The sequence below is a fragment of the Calypte anna genome, chromosome 1 (assembly GCF_003957555.1).
Source record: "Calypte anna isolate BGI_N300 chromosome 1, bCalAnn1_v1.p, whole genome shotgun sequence".
Lineage (NCBI taxonomy): Eukaryota > Metazoa > Chordata > Aves > Apodiformes > Trochilidae > Calypte > Calypte anna.
In genome coordinates this window covers 175,665,208-175,682,408 of record NC_044244.1, presented here as the reverse complement: position 1 = coordinate 175,682,408, position 17,201 = coordinate 175,665,208, and the positions used below count along the sequence as shown (strand labels likewise).

The 17,201-nt window shown below is 42.1% G+C and overlaps 1 protein-coding gene across 1 annotated transcript in view; it reads left to right on the top strand.

Moving 5' to 3' along the window:
- Positions 1-10,511, top strand: part of KL (klotho) — a 48,431-nt gene extending 37,920 nt beyond the window's left edge. The window contains exons 4-6 of the mRNA XM_030460818.1: positions 1,006-1,274; positions 3,825-4,941; positions 8,603-10,511. Coding sequence (XP_030316678.1) covers positions 1,006-1,274; positions 3,825-4,941; positions 8,603-8,940 — 1,724 coding nt within the window. The 3' untranslated portion in view covers positions 8,941-10,511. The remainder of the gene's footprint in view (positions 1-1,005; positions 1,275-3,824; positions 4,942-8,602) is intronic.
- The last annotated feature ends 6,690 nt before the right edge of the window (positions 10,512-17,201 follow it).

Here is a 17,201-nt window from a genome sequence, read left to right as displayed (position 1 = left end):
CTTTCAGTGCTACTAGGCTGAAAAATATTATGTTCAGTCACTAGGCAGTTTGGGTTGACAGAAGATAAAGAATAATAAAGATAAACTCGGCTGGCTATGGAGCCAAACTCAAGTTCAAAAGAGCATTTAGGAATGTGCTTAAATGTCTTGCAGAACTAGGGTGGGTCTAATTATGTAATTAGCATAAGCACACTCCTTTGTGCTTTTCTGAAGCTGAGCTTTGCCCAGGAACATTTTACTGAATCTCCATACAATTGAATGTGAGTATCACTTGGATCTCAAAATAAAACTGTAAAGCTGGCAATACTAACAGATGCCAGTAGACCCTGATCTTAACCTACAAAGTGTGTGGTGATTCTTAGAAGTCTTAACAGTTAACCTGGAATGTATACATATATTTAGAAAGCCTTAAATGTTTAAGATGGAAACCGATATGCCTTAAAAGATCTAAGGAGGCAGAATTATCAAATAAAGATGGTGTTCTTGCATTATCACTTCTACTTAAAATCCTTGGTAATAAAAATTTACCAGCGTAGGGTTTTTCCTATCTGTATTTGTAGCGGAGAGAAAGGATCAAAAAGAGTGTAACTTTTATTTGCATGCAGGGTAGTGCTGTATTAACTGCACTGAGCCTGCCCCAGAGTGAGCTGCAGGGTGTGCTTAGCAGAGTGCAGTGAGTGCAGTTCCCAGCTCAGCTCCTGAAAATGGTCCAAGCTCTGAGGCTGGGTTTGCCTAATTAACAGCACTACTCAAATCACTGCTGCATTGCTACTCTTTCTAAATCTGCCTCGTTTAAAGCCAAGCCAGATACCTCTGCTGCCTTGCCCAGTGCACCCTGAATGCTGTTGAATATTGTCCCTGCAAAGGCTTTGAGGCAGTCCCTGAGATGCTTATCTGGCCTATTGCATGGTTCTTCCACAGGAGCATTGCAAACACTCCTGATATGGTGTTATCTACGAAGGGAAAATGAACACTGTGATAAGTTTGGTTTTGTTCTTTCCTCAGCTATCAGGTATGATGGAGTTAATGTGTTTGGCTACACAGTCTGGTCCCTCCTGGATGGCTTTGAATGGCACAGGGGATACAGCATTCGCCGTGGGTTGTTTTATGTTGATTTCCAAAGCCACGACAAGAAGCTGATGCCCAAATCTTCTGTCTTGTTCTACCAAAAGCTGATAGAAAAGAATGGCTTCCCACCTTTGCCTGAAAACCAGCCAATAGAAGGGATTTTTCCCTGTGGCTTTGCTTGGGGGATTGTTGACAACTACATTCTGGTGAGTCTGATGATAAAGCCAACAGGTTACCCAGCCAGGGCCATGAACCAATGTGTATTGATGAATATGCTGTACCTATTCACAGTCTTTGCTGGTACTAATTACCCCAGTGTTGCAAGGAGATGGATTACCAGGCTTTTGTACCAAACACTGTGTCCTTTGGCCTTCACTAGGCTTTCTGTGTGTCACCAAGCAGATTCAGTCAGCTTGAAACTCTATAAATAACATTTTAGAAAAACATACAGAAACTGGAAGGGGTCTGATGTTCATCTCCCCTGGGTGTATGAGGTGACCAGCTGCTGGAAGTCAGTCCTTTTCGAATGGAAGTTGATTAGATCTGCTGAAGTATATTTCCAAATCTGGTTTATGAAATGGTAAATATTGCTGCTTTTTCATATCCATAATTTTAATGGTAATATATCAGTCTGCTGTGATAATGCATGTTTCAGAAAACATGTTGCTACTTCTTATGGATATATATTTTTTTTAAAAAAGTAAACAATATTAGATATAGATGAAACTCCCCTATTCCTTCTTTGTCATTTTATGTATTACTGTGTCTGACAGAGGCCTTCAGTCCCCCTGGATAGCACTTAGCTAGATTATGGATCCAATTTATAGCTTTATTGCTATAAAGCTCCTTATTCCAACTGAATCTGATACTTTGGGAGAACCTTTCATGTTTTAAGTCTTTATAGCATGTGTAAAAACTGTAGTTTAGTTATGGTCTCTGTAACAGTTCCTGTAATTCTCAGGTGCTGTTTTGGCTTGCAGGGCTTCCCTAACCACAGTAAAGGGTTGAGTTGCAGTTAAGTCCAACACTGAGGCTGGATCCAAGAACAGAATTTTCAGTTTAGATTTTCCACAAAGACAGAGTCTTCTTAAGGCTAGAACATAGGGGCTTTCATTGTTTTTTTGTCTCTCCAAAAGTAAGATCTGACTTACATCTCTTGAAAAATGCTGCAGCTGCCTTACCTGATACACTCATTTCCAAAATATTTAACAGTCATTATCCACCTAGCTCCTACATGGATTAGGGATTGGAAATGGTATGGCCTTTGGGATCAATAAACGTGAAGTTGCAGGTCAGTCAGCCTAAGACAGTTAAAAAATCCCTTCCACCCTCAAAACCATCAAAACTGAGTATTTTCTTTTCAGAAGGCATCCAAACATTTTGTGCTGTAAGGCTTGGGCAGTGGGATTTGCAGATGCATCACAGTGGAAAAACTCTTTTGACAACATTCCCACAGTATTAGTGGCAATGCATGCTTTAGTAATCTACAAGGGACAATTCTCCAGGAAAGGAATTTCCCTCAGACATGTTGGTTTTTTATTGCTTGCTTCTACAAGCACAGTACTGACCTCTCCGGAGAAAACAGCAACTGATTTTCACCAGCTCCTCTATACAGTCTGCAGAGCCTCAGCTACAAGTTGAACACTGGTTGTAGGCTGACACCTGCTTTTCAAACAGAGGGCAGGACAAGGAAATCTGAACTCAGGGGAAACCTTTCCAAAAAGGAAAAAAAAAAAAAAAGGAAAAAAGGACAAATAAATACTTGTGGGACCAGTTTCTTTTAGTTTGGATCTTTCTGAAGTATGAATGAGTGTGAATACACTGTGCATTATCTTAAGTAATTAAGTTTTCTGTTTTCTAGTCCTTGTTGTGTTTCTGGTATTCATTAAAAAATTAAAGTATAATTCTATGGGTCTCTGAGAAGCTGATCTTCTGCTGTGCCCAGTATGTCATATAGGCAATTCTGATCTAAGAAACCCTAAACACTTAAGGGAAATAAATGCATTTGGTGTCGGAGTGACATATTCAGAGACACCCATACCCCCCAAATTGATTCAGACATCAACAGCCTGCTGAAATAACTTGGAAATGAGTTCAGTATGAGTTAAATAAGAAAGAAGATGTCTTTAGCAAGAAGGAAAAAATTTGCTTTTTAACTGAATCCGTGCTAAAAATCAAGTGCTAAGCATTACTCATCTTTCAACAGAGAAGTTCAGGAAGTTCAGGAAAGAACTGAACACAGAAGTGGTGTTGCATTCATTATTTCTTTTACTGTGTTCAGGAGTGGTCTTGAAACAGAAGTCACTGGGTAATTTAGAACAGACTGTCTCTCTGTAGCTCCTCTGTGTAGCTTCTTAATCTTGAAAGGAAAATGTTTTAAAAATTACTGTAGTCTTTTCTGAAGATCTGCTTCTCTGTAGATCTCTTGCAGGCTCATACCTGAGCAGTCCCTTGTTTCCCATACTGACTGGGGAATCAAGAGAAGCTACAAACATGGTGACCATTAGCATAAGCTTGTATGGAAAGCAGGATGAAAATTGTGTAAAGATTTGGCACTTTTCTGGGGTTTCATGTTAACAGATTATGAATACAGTCATATGAGCAGGTGATGTTATCATGTCAGAGGTGTGAGAGAGGTGCTAAATGCAATGTTTTGACTTAGGATACTCTGTCACTACATTGTGCCTGGTGGTTATGATGCTCCCACCTACTTAGAACAAACAGCCTGAATCTGGTTTGTTTCTTATTCTGTGTAGGTAGACACGACCCCCGCCCAGTTTCTTGACTCCAGTGTTTATGTGTGGGATGTTCACCAGACAAAGAAACTGATTAAACTGGATGGAGTTTTCACTTCGAAACGCAAGCGTCACTGTGTTGACTTTGCTGCTATCAGGCTCCAGATCTCTCTTCTGCAGGAAATGCATGTCACACACTTCCATTTTTCACTGAAATGGTCTTTAATCCTTCCTTTAGGTAACCTTTCTCTCATCAACCACACACTTGTACATTATTATCAGTGTTTTGCTAGCGAGCTTCTCAGAGTTAACATAACTCCTGTTGTTGCTTTATGGCAACCTATGGCTGAGAATCAAGAGCTTCCTGTTTCTCTTGCCAAGTATGGAGCTTGGGAAAACCCAGAAACCATTCAGGCTTTTGTTGAGTATGCCAGATTCTGCTTTGCGAGTCTTGGAGACTACATCAAATTTTGGATCACAATGAATGAACCTCCTGTGAAAAACCTGACATACAGTGCAGGGCACAACCTGTTGAAAGCCCACGCGAAAACGTGGCATCTTTATGACAAAGAATTCAGGAGAACTCAGAAAGGTAAAATATCAATAGCTCTGCAAGCTGACTGGGTAGAACCAGCTTGTCCCTTTTCCAGGAACGACCAAGAAGTTGCTGACAGAATTTTAGAGTTTGACATTGGCTGGCTTGCAGAACCCATCTTTGGGAATGGTGACTACCCACAGGTGATGAGAGCGTGGCTTCACCGAAGGAACAGTGTTGACCTGTATAATTTCCACTTGCCTTATTTCTCAGAAGATGAAAAGAAGTTAATCCAGGGCTCATTTGATTTTTTTGCTCTGAGTCACTACACTACCACCCTTGTGGGCTGGGAGAAAGAAGATGCACTAAAATATGACCACTATCTTGAAGTTCAAATGCTCAATGATATCACATGGCTGCACTCCCCCAACAGAGCTCCAGTAGTGCCCTGGGGACTGCGTAAGCTGCTCAAGTGGGTTAAAACAAAGTATGGCAATGTCCCAATTTTTGTTATGGCTAATGGAATTGATGATGACCAGAACATGGTGCACGATAAGCTCAGGGTGTATTACATACAGAATTACATCAATGAAGCTTTAAAAGGTAAGGAACTTTAGATGGTTTGTATGTCACAGATCCCGGTATTAGAATAGACTGCATGACAGAGCATATTTACCTTGTAAAAAAACAAATTCTGTGCAGAATACTCCATAAATGAGATGTTATTACAGCATAAGAGGTGCTTTTACCTTTGACTGATGATTGATTGGTGTTGCTAAACATCAGGAAGACTGTCCTTGCACATATTCTGCATAAGACAGCAGAAGAACTTTGTGGATTCAAGAAATTAGTGTAGATGTTCTGACAATAGCTCTACGTATATTTAGTAAAATTTTCTTCTTATTTGACTTCTACTGTTGTTTTGCTTTGTTGCTTCTTTCCACTGATGTGCCTCAGGGCTGGGTCTGAGTTCTGTTCCTCAGCTGTCTCTGTATCTTATCCAACAGTGATCTTCATAATAATTCAGCTATCTACCTCACTATGATGTTTCCTGGACTCCTTCCTGCTACTCGAAACCCAAACCAGCCTTTTTCTCTGTCTCAAAGATTCATAACTTATAAGGCAAAAAGGAGGCATTTTGAGTCATCCTGTAGCATATACAACACACTTTTTTAAGAGGAGGAAAAGAGACAAATGAGAGTTTTTACTGATAAATAAGCTACATCTCACTGTAAGCTGTTGCAGTGGCTAAGTATTTATTGCTTTTATATATGTGTGTATACAGAGATATAGAAATCTTACTTCTCATACTAATTTATTTAGCTTCAGCTTTGAGCCATTTTGTTGTATTTCCATGTATGTTACCTGCGTAGGTATTCACAGACAGAAAGCAAGCTCTCTCTCATTTATCTCTTTGATAAATAGCACAGACAAAGCTCTTTGTGTCCCTTACTATAAAAATGAACTAAAAGGTTCATTTAGAACCTTTCAATTATTAAGCTTTTTCCTATTTGCTGGCATCCTTGAGAGGGTCAGCCCAGACCTCTACACACTATTTCTGCTACAGCCACAGCTGCTTCTCAGGCAGGTATAATGTAACCTCCTGACCTTTTGCTCCTATTTTATACATCTAAGCAGCACATCAGCCCTTTTAGCCTCAGCAGCAGATTTCAAACTCAGTTTATGATTCCTGCCTCCCAGGCAGAACTTCCTCTACCAAAGTGTGCTCTGCTTGTTTTTTTGACTTCCTCATATTTGGTCATGTTCAAATGTCAGTCGCTTGACTGTACAGAGCTACCTACACTTGATAAATTATATCCCTAATCCTTGTGTTACTTTCAAACTTTGTGAAAAATAGTTTTAATTTAAAAAAAAAATATATTTAAGACCATTAAATATCTTAATCCTAAAAGCCAGTCTCCAGGACCATGGTAGAAATATGCCTACTGTGACATTTACTCACCTGCAGTTGCATATCTAGATTTTCTAGTCCTATTTCAGACCACTTGAAATCTTTCTATCATGGGCTCCCCTTGACCTTGTAACTTCCTATTTTCTTGATCCAAATGCCATATAATACCAAGTCAATTGCCTCGTGAAGTTCTAAGTTTATTAGATCAAACATCATTACTCTTATTGATCTCATAAAAAACATGGCATGTTAGTTTGACAAGACTTATTTTTCATAAAGCAAAGGTAGTTTGAATTAGTCAGATATCTCTCCTGTAATTCTTCTTTATCAACCCTTACATAACCTATTCTGCCCTTTTGCTAGGTAGTCAAGGATGGCTGGCAGTTCCATAATTTGCTAGGTCATCCTTTCCACTCTGTTATGTATTGGCTTTGATTTCCTCCTCTATAATTTCCACCTGTATGTTTTCTGCATCTGCAGTTAAAAAAAACAAATCTTGGCTACATTTCAGCTTATGGTTTCAGTCTCCATTTCCTGTATTGCTTCTCTCCTACCTACGGCTCTACCATAGCAGTTCTTGGCACTTTTGTTTTCAAAGCTTGAAGGGGTATGGGCTTTTCTCACAGTTGCCATTAGCCAGAACACCTGGACATCCCCCTGTTTTTAATGAACTTTGTTCTTTGCTCTGTTCTGATACCAGTCACTTCCTTCTTGTCTCTTCTATCCAGTCTGGAAATTGCTCCTATGTTTTTCAACTTAGCCATCACATGTAGGCCATGTTTTCCTGTCTTTCCACCTTCTTTGTCATGGATAAATATGTCCCCACCAACTAGCCCTAATACTTGCCCTGAAGGTCACTCTCCCACTTACAGCATGATAGAGCCCTCCGTAGTGTTTAGTCTGTTGCTAACTCCAACTTTTCAATTCTCTTTCCTTCTCCCACTGGTACTGTGTTTTTGTCCATCTTGTTCTTACACAGGGAGCAAGCTCTTAACCTTGGCATTGTGTTTGATTCAGATTTCTCCAAAAATTGCATTTTTTCTGCAAGACTCCCTGCACTAACTGAGATGAATTGCAAATCTGATGTCCTTATCCCAGTGTCACGCTGGAGAGGATTAAGAGGGTATTTGATATATGTGTCCTCTCATCTTAAAGTTCTTATTTTGCCTTCTTCCTCTCCCTGATTTCAGGGACTGCACAACATCTGTGCATGTACTGTTGTTCCTCACCTTTCTTTTTTTTTCCAGGGGAGCCAATAGGCATATGCAGATAACTCCAAAATATAGTGTGGAACTTTGGAGTTGGGCTGCATTTTTAAATGCTTTGTCCACTGTTTAAAAATATCTTTGACAACTGAAAAAAAGAGAAAAGCAGTACCAATATATGTAACACCATTAAATCCACACGCAGTTTTAAAAATAAAAATTAGTTATCCTGGGTTGCAGCTTTGTAAAAGGGCAGGTAAATATTATTTAATTTCATACATGAAAAGCTGGTTAGAGGTGCTCAATATCTTGAATGTGGCTGCAGAAAGAATTCTTTCCAGAGGCATATGAAAACTCAGGAATTGATAGCTTTCAGTCCTGTGTTCATCTGTGAGAAACCTGTATTAATTTGTTAAAAATAGTGATTTTGTGAGATAAAGGGTTACAGTTTCTGTTTGCTACTGTGGATTGATTGCTTTGCTCGAGCAGGACTGATGGTTTAAGGTTAATGCTCCAGCTGCAGGACATTTTCCAGCAGCCAAGTAAGCAACATATATTGTGGAGATGTTCTCAGTGAAGACTGAGAGATGATCTTAGAGCAGAAAGTGGGTTCAGTAACAAGAGCAGACTGTGATCTGCATGAAGTTGTACTGGTGATATCCCAGTGCCTTTTCCTGGTGTCACTGTACTTTGCCTAGTGGGAAGTGCATCCTGTTGTCCTGCTTTCCTTGGCTGTCCCCATCATGAGGTGTCCTGCAAGGGAGGAAGAGCAACCCAAGAAACAGGCTGCAGAAATCCACGTGCAGGAAAACAAAAATCCTGTCAACTTTCATGGATAAAAAAGAGAGCCAGCTCTTCATGATAGGCTCCATGCTGATCACTAAACACACTTATCCACTCACAGCTGTGTTTACCAAGCACAAGGAAATAAATTGCAGGATATTCACAGATCACACTGGCTGGCAGTGGCTGACAGATTCTTATGCTTTATGAGAAGCACTTCATAGATGTTCATGTATCTTACCTTGTTGTGGGGAAGATAAGAGCAGGTTTAGCATCTCCCTGCCCCTGCATTGTGCACTGACATATGGTACTGCTCTTGAATGACAATTTATTAATTTCTTCAACCTCTTGTATTCTTTTTCAGCTCACACCTTGGATAATGTTAACCTGCAAGGGTATTTTGTCTATTCCTTTAATGACAAGACTGCTCCTCAATATGGTCTCTACAGTTATGTTGCAAATCAGTATGAACCAAAGCCTTCTATGAAACATTACAGAGAAATAATTGACAGTAATGGTTTTCCTGGTCCTGAAACTCCTGAGCTGCTGTGCCCAGAAGATGTTTCTTCGTGTCCTGAATGTCACTTCTTCCAAGCCAGAAAATCATTGTTAGCCTTTATCTCCTTCGTATTTGTTGCTTTTATTGTTACTTTATTCTTCATTACTTACTACTCCAAGAAGGTGGAAAGAAGGTATAAATAGAGCTGCTCCTTTGAATACATAACTTACTGCCCTTTCTCTTGCATTCCCTTGGGAAATTTGAAATGAGAACATACCACATTGTGATTGCTTCAGCACTAGGAAGGCATTTGCATTGCCTTATACTTCAAGGCACTGACACTGAGAAGAGATTGGTAGCACATGGCTACCAGATAGAGTTTTCTCTTGTTTAGTTGATCATTTGGCTGATGACCCGTCCTGCATCCATAGGGCTGGAGCTAGCTCACAACTTTTCCTGGGACCTATTTTTGAGCAGATTCTTTCCCTTCCTTGGTTTTGCCTCGCTGAGTTGGACAGGTAAAAGGATGTTTTGAAGATACGGGGTGATGGAAAAGTCTGAGTGTCAAATTCTCCAAGAGAAGACTGGGGAGAAACAAAATAGTTTACTTTTCCAAGCTAGGGTTTAATGCTGATGCTGCATGATCAGAGCCAACACAAGACTGGAGCAGAGGTCATGATGGGGCAGATAAAGAACTGCACAAAGCAGCAACAGGGAAAGGGATATTTCCTTTCCTAAAAGCAGATGCAAGGGGAAGAACAGGGCAGCAGGAGTGTGTGCTGGTGGGAGTTCTCAGTAAAGCAGTTAACTACTACCCAGGCTGCGGATGGCTGTGTCTGACTTCAAGGTGTCATTGGGGAATTTCAGCTAAAGGAACTGTATCTTTTTCAGTGGGGAAAGCAGCAGGGGTATGTCAGGGCTAGCAGGGGTCTTGCCATCTGATGGAGAGAGATGGGGAAGGTGAAAGGGCTTCTCTTTGATTTTCTCAGTGAAAAAAGCAGAGAGCAGGAACCGGGATTTCTTTGATGTTTCAGCTGTAGGAAAACTGTGTGCCTGACCCTGTGCCCACAGACACAGCAGGGCTGGGACACCTCATTTCAGCACTTCTTGCAGCAGGTTGCACACAGCTCTGGCACTCCACTGCTGCCCAGCTGATTACCTGCTGGAAACTTGTGGGTAATTTACTAAGATGCTCTCTGCATGCTATTTGTGTTGAGTATTTGTGTTGTGTTGAGCCTTTAAATCTCAGCATTTTGATCTAATAATCTGCACTTTATTGCTGCTTTTGCCAGGGTCTGAGATAATGGAGCTGCTGGTCTGAGCCTCTTCCAGGTTGGCTGAGGGGTCACCTTTGAGCAACTGGGTCTGGCCCTGCCAGCATTTAGTCCCAAAATATTACTTAATGTCTGCAGGCCTCTCATTTTTCTCCCAACTAGGTAAAGTAGCAAAATATTAGTAGCAATTTTTATGAGTAGGAATTGAGAGAATGGAAGAAACCCCTACGATATTTTGGCTGCCTTGTGAATCACATTAGGGGTGTCCATGGGATAAAGCACTGAGGTGATTTTCCTCCACTCTCTAACTCTAGGCTGGTATTGCCTTTAGCTGTAATTGTCTTTTTATTGCTATGTGAATAATGTCAGTCACTGGAAAGAATGTTTTAAAGGAAATGTGTTCTGTGTTCTGTGTTAATTAAGAATTATTTATCTACTAAAGGTGATTATATTGTGTGAAATGTGATGTTTATCTACTAGTTGACTAGTAGATGACTAAATGACCTCCCAGGGTTTCTTTCAACCTGAATACTCTATGATTCTGTGATTTTTTACTGTAAATTAAAACTTAGATATGAAATACAATTTTAATTTGTAACTTAAGATCATATTTTTTCTTAAATAACCTGTAGAAATAGAAAAGAATTAGTATCTTATCATAATGATTAATATATTAGTCCTTGAGTTCCAGTCTTAAAAAGGTCTGTCTTTGCACTAATATATATGTTGGTATAAAGATTAAGGAAAATTCAGGGTAGATGAGGGTAGATTTTTTACATATATTATAAATATATGTAAAAATATTTATAGCCTGATAGAACTTGCCAAAGAAGAGCAGACTTTACACTGCTGTATGTTTATGCATTGAAGCCTGGCACAGTGTGGATTAGGAAGAAGCAGTTCTCCCTAAATGTGTGAAATGTCAAATGGCTTTCTTCATGGCATGGCAATGAAGCACCTTGCAATACATCACTCCAGTAGGAAGATACCTTCACAGTAAGGTCACAAAAAGTGACATTCATTTACTACAAAATGTAGCCAGGTCATGCCTGACTTGTATGTTATATGTGTGTGTGTGTGTGTGTATTGGAATTATTTTGCTGGTGGTGAAACATAAAAAGTCTGGAGCTGATGTTTCTGAGAAGCTGTGTATATGTTCCTCCCCTGGGTTTGGGGTCTGGGCAGGACAAGTCCAGCAGAACACTGGTGCTGTGCCAGTGGGTCTGAGCCCATCCCTGACACTTCACTGACCCGTAACCATCCAGCCAGGTGCTGCCTTGTCCTGTTTAATGGCCCAGGGCAATGCGTGAAGCAGCAGTCTGAGCAGGCAGGAGATGCTGCAGGCTCTTCCCGCAGAGGCTGGGTGATATGTGGCCACCGGCAGGCAGATGGCACCAGCTGGATATCTAATTTGTAGGTAAATTGGGATTTGTTGCGACGAAGCTGTATGATCGCATCTTCCCGTGGTGCAGTGACCCAGAGAAATAACTCATCCCTTGGTGTTCTTCCCTTGGGAAGAGATTTGAGACCTCCCAGCAGAGCAGTGAGGGGCTGGAGCTGGGCACAGCATCTGGCAAAGCCTTCTCCTGAGCCGCCTGACCGAGGTGCCACCCCGGCACTCCCAGGGTGATCTGAGTAAGGATGGGCCAGGGAAAGTAGAGACTGCTCTGATGGGGATAATGGCATCGGCTCTGCCTCGGGAATCTGCTGCATTTTCGGTAATCAGGGACCAGCGTGAGTTTCTTGTAGATCTTTGAAAAAAAAAAAATAAATCACAGCTCAATAACAACTAAAAAGCCCTTGAATAGGCAAAGATTAGGTACCTGTCCAAGGAGAATTGCTGTGTGCTCATGCAAACTGATGCAGTAATCACCTCCTGCCATCAGGCTGGGGGCCGTGGGACACTTCTCCTGTTTGATAGCCATGTGTGAGCAGTGATCTGGCACTTCCCTGCCATCATCTGTACATCTAGAGCAGAAACACCAACCACAGCAAGGGCTTTGAGCAGGGGGAACTCCACACTCAGGCTGCAGGCAGCTCTGGCATGGTTTTTTCTGAAGTATGTTGACTGATTTCTTGATGTTCCTAGGATGAAATAGCGTTGCCACTTTGCTCATTGCCTCAGATTAGACGTGCTGTAAAATGCAAAGATGTATTTTAATTCAAAATATTTTGTGATATGAATGCAAAGCTTCTGTTTAATTTATTGAAAATATTGTGCAGCATGACTGTGGGAGGGATGTCTTTGCTAAAAGAAAGAATGACTACTATATTATTTTTATGCAATCTCAGAAATGAAATAAAGATACTGTACATAACAAACTGTAATGTGATTTTATTGTTTAATCTGTCCAGTCTCTCTGTTTGCAGCGTGAAGTGCAAAGTACCTCCTAAGCATAACCTTAGGAGAGGCTATTATGGTAAATCTTAAAGAAGTTTGTGTCCCTGTTTGTTTTTCCAGTGCCACATAAATAACTGTAACTTTTGTTGAAGTGCGCTGGGGCCTGTGTCTAAACAGAGCTTTTTCCAACAGACCTAGGGCTTTAGAGGAATTTTGGTTCTCCAAATTTTTTTTTTTTTTTTTTTATTTGAGAGTGACTAGTGCTATTTAAAAAGCCAGTGGAAGTAACCATATATAATGCAGTAACACTGCAGTGAATCTGACAGCTCTTCCAGGGAAGTTACTCACAGGCTTGGAGGATTTTGTCAGCATAGTTGTGGCTCTAAGCAGTCAGTCGGTGGCATCTTTATTAAACATCCTAAGGAAAGTAAATGTCAAGGTTACAGGAAGATGAAAAAGAAAAATCTAACGAATGGGACAGTGGCCACACAAGTGTCAGTGTGTTTAAGCACACAGCTTGCCTTTTACTTTTCTCCTTGTGTTGTATTTATTTGCTTCTGAGTCATTTAGAGAGCTTGTTCTGTTCATTCTGCTTGCAAAAAAACCCAAAACCCTTAGGTGAAAATGCCCTTATTCAGGATGAAGAAGTCAGATTTAGATGCTAGATTTCAGCTTCATTTGAGAAAGTTCAGTCTTGTTCCTTCTTCAGTCATGCAAAGCTGAGAAGAGGAGGCAAGGAAAAGAAAGGGGAAAGCTGTTCCCATCACTGATGTGCCACTTGTGGATTGCCAAACCACTCTTTGCCAGCAGTCACAAGGCTACAGTTGGTGCTGGCCACTTAAGTGCATCCTTTTCAAGAGATTGGAAAAAGAAGGAATAATGAGGTGAGATTAAAGTGGCAGGCTCCAGTGTATCAGAGGCTTTTATTTTGTTCTGTGAGTTGAACAGAAACACCACTGTCAAGAGGTTCTGAGAAAATGAAGATCGTTAAGAAACCAGAAAGTTGAAGTAACAGCCTACAGCCAAGACACTTGTGGGTGCTGACATTTTGCTGGCTACTATTTTGTGATGCTTTGTGTATTTGTGAAGGAGTGGCAAAAGGGCCAGTGGGGCAGAGAGAATCCTGGGGAAATACTAACAAATATTAACAAGGCAGGGCTGGAGAGCCACAGGCACAAGCAGATGCATGAGTTCCTCATCCTGGGAGTGTAGGGAACAGATTCCTCATATGGGGATGGGTCATGGAACTTTAAATATGCTTTGTTTAAAAAAAAAAAAAAAAAAAAGAAACCAAAAATCTGCTCTGAAAACTCCCTACCTCTGGTATTTTTCTCCTAATGATGTACCTCCTATGTTATCAATTTTGCTGTCAAAAGCCTTTCTTGTTGCAAGAGTTACTCACAACAAGCACAGGTAAAGCATCCTTATCTGGCCCCAGCTCCCCTGAGTTCACCCAGTTGTGTTTCTGGCCTGAGTCCCAGGTGGTCCCATGGGTGTCTGAGGTGTAGAGGGAAGCTGGGCACTAGCAGGTGGGAGAGGTGCTTGCTGGCACAGGCACTGAGCAAAGCAGGGGGAATGACAGTGGTGGGATTTTATAAATACTGCAAATTTACATCCAGTTGGATTACTTTTTACTTTAGTTCTGTTCTATTAGTGAAAAGAGTTTCTTTTTTGCCATGAGAGTAACAAGACAGGTTTGTTTTTTTTTTTGACAGGCCTGGGATGAGCTTTAACTCTTCCACCTTAACCTGGTATAATGTACTTCTCACTGATTTTTTTTTTTTTTTTTTGTAATGGCATCAGCTCTTGCGGGGAATGGGTGAACCTGGGCAACAGCTTCTGAGTCCCATAGCTGGAACTTCCCCCCCAGGAAGAATTAGTGCTGAGCCCCAGGTGCCTCTCAGGTGAGACATATGGTGGGACCCAGAGGAAAAGCAGACCCAGCAGTGAGTCCTGGCAGGATGCTCTTGAACTGATGGCTTGGCTCTGGGCAACCAGCTGGCTGTTGCATTACCCCTTTCTGTGCTTGGGGCTCTGCAGCAGGCTTTTGGCAGGGCTGGAACCCAGCAGAGCTGCACAAACACAGCACCTGACCCAAGAGCTCTGTTCTTCCTCCCGCCAGAAGGAACCACAAACTGGCTGAGTGTTTAGTTCAAGAGGTGTAACAGTATAAACTACCTGCGCTGTAAACTTTTACGAGGTGACAAAGTTTTGTAATCTGGCAATAGCACAGTCGATCTGGAGCCCATTGGATGCCCTGCCAGGAAAGAGAAGGGAATGAGCAGACAAGGAGTGTTTCCCAGAAGGCTGAAGCCTTTCTGGTCATCTTTGAGGGCGCCAAAAGGGGTGCTCTACTGCAGCTCCTCCAGCCTGGGACAAGCATGATCCAAGGGCTTAGTGATGCCTGAAAAGCAGAGCAGGGCCAGCTCCTCTCCCTTCTTCAGTCACATATTTATTTACATTTGAGCTATGAAATGGGGAGCTACAGGTATGTCACAGGTATGCCAGGGCATGTAGTTATTTAGAAGACAAACTGCTCTATGCAGTCCTTATGGATTTTTTTTGGATGATAATCATTCCTTTGCAGCAACCCTTCTGCCTCCTCCTCTCCACTGGGATCAAGTGGGTCTTATTTCCAAAAGCTGAGAAAATAATTGCTCATAAAGTAAGCTGCCAGTGTCGCAGTCATCTCTCTCGTAGCTAGCTGAGCCTTTAAGCCCACTTCTGATGGCTGTTTGTGAATTTCATACACATTTGTAGCACATTTATCAGCCACACTGCTGCAGGATCCGGGAGCGGATGTTGCCTTTCCTTGCCCCTCGCAGCGGGAGCTGGTGGGGTCCTGCACTTGGCAGCCCCTGGTTGCTCCTGCTTGGTATTCACAGACACATTCCTCCAGCTGGTGATACATTGTTATTGGGCTGGAAGAAAAATAATGCAACCAAGCTCTTTTATTTTCTCCTTTCATCTGTTTGGTCATATTAATGTGGGATAATCATTATATAAATGCACAGGAGACGCAGTCAAGGACACGTTCATTTTTAAATCCTCCAATGCTTTTGTACTTCAGTCACTCATCTTCTGTCTTTAATTACAGCAAGTGATCTCAGAGGCACTTAAAAGATTAAATTACTCAATTATTTGAAAAAGCTGAATGCAATAACTGTATCTCTTTTCTGATAAATACCAGTGATTGCTGGAAAAGGCTGCCCAAAGCAAGACATACTGGGAGGTCAAGGAGGCCGTCATATTGTAACATTTTGCCTTAGACCATTTCATTTTTCATTATTTGTAACCATTATTTTTATGTGCATTGATAATAACCACAAGTTTTTCCATCACTGTCCTGGTGGTTTCTGCAGTGAGATGAACGTCGCCGCTCAGCTATTTACAAGTCCCCCAGCCTCAGTTGGAGGGTAGAGAAAACCTACACAAGAAAACCAGATTATAAGCCCAGCTCAAAAAGGCCATGGTTGGGCATCAGCATAGCACAGCACAGCCAGAAAACTCCATTCGAGGTGGTGTTTGTGGATGGATGGGTTTGTTCTGAGTGATTGGGAAGTGTACATGACTACCGCAGGTGTGATGGCTCACTCTGTGTTATGGTGGGGTTACTGCTGCTGGACCCAGGTGTGCATTGGTGCTGCAACAGCCTGGCTTGGGCTCTGCCAGATGCTGGCTCTGAAATGGTGCTCTTGCTGTTCCATGGCCCCAGAATTGAGCTACTGCTGTGCCATATGCAGGGGCATGTGGCAAATCTAAGAACATGGAGCAGCCAGAGCAGAGCTCTTCCTTCTTTGCCTACAGCCCTATTTGTCACCAAGGATCCTCATATACAGCCATTGAAGAATAAGTTTCTTCTCAACCAGTTTTTTGCATCCTTTGCAAAGCAGCAGACATGTGGTAAGCCCAACACTGCGAGCCTGGGGAAGGGGCAGGCACAATCCCTCTTCCCTGGGCCAGGAGGAAAGGGACATATCTCCAGGGAAAGAGAAATCCAGGCTAAAGAGCTAAAATCCTACACTTCGAAGGCCCAGTTCTGAGTTCACATCCCCCTGGGAACAGCCCAACAGTGGGCAAAACACTGTGACCCAGAGTGGTCTGCACTGACAGACGTGGTGGGCTCCTCACTCATGCAGGGTTAGTGGCATCCAGCAGTGTGGCACATGGGTGGGTGTTTGGTGCTGATAAATCCCACTAGCTGCTTTCAGCTACCCCTGTGGCAAGTCTCTAAAATGAAAGAGTCTGAGGGGAAAAAAAAAAAAGACATTGTTCATGATCATGCCAGACCAGCTTCTGGTGGTGCTTCTGGTCCTACCACTGTGAAGACCAAGCCCAGCTGGAGATGGTGAGGTGCAGCAGAGGGCTGGCAGACTCTGGGCTGCTGCCCTGCTGAGGTCTGAGGCCAGGTAGCATGCAGACACCCAGCTAACATCTGTCCTGCAGATGTGGCAGGTACTGATGGCCAGCAGATGCTGATGGGAGAGTGACACCTACCTGCTCCATCACCTGTGGCTCCCACATTTGTTTAATTAAAAAACAAAAACACAAAAACCCCTAAGAAATTCAATATGGGTCCTTTCAAGGAATAGGAGCCATTCCAGCAAGGAGTGGAACAGGCTGGTCTAGGGAGGGAGAGATGGCCCTGTGGCTAATTTGCTGTCATAAATTACAAGCTGTTGCAAATCCTCAGTGTAGCAAGTGCTGGCTCTGTGTTTCAGCCATGTGTCTATTTCAGAGCTGTTCCGAGCAGGTGAAAGAGAAAGAGCAGAGTCTGCAGTTTAAGTCTGAGTTTCCCAAGTGCCTTTTGCAGAATTGAGTATTTTAATTAAGAAATAAGCCATAATCC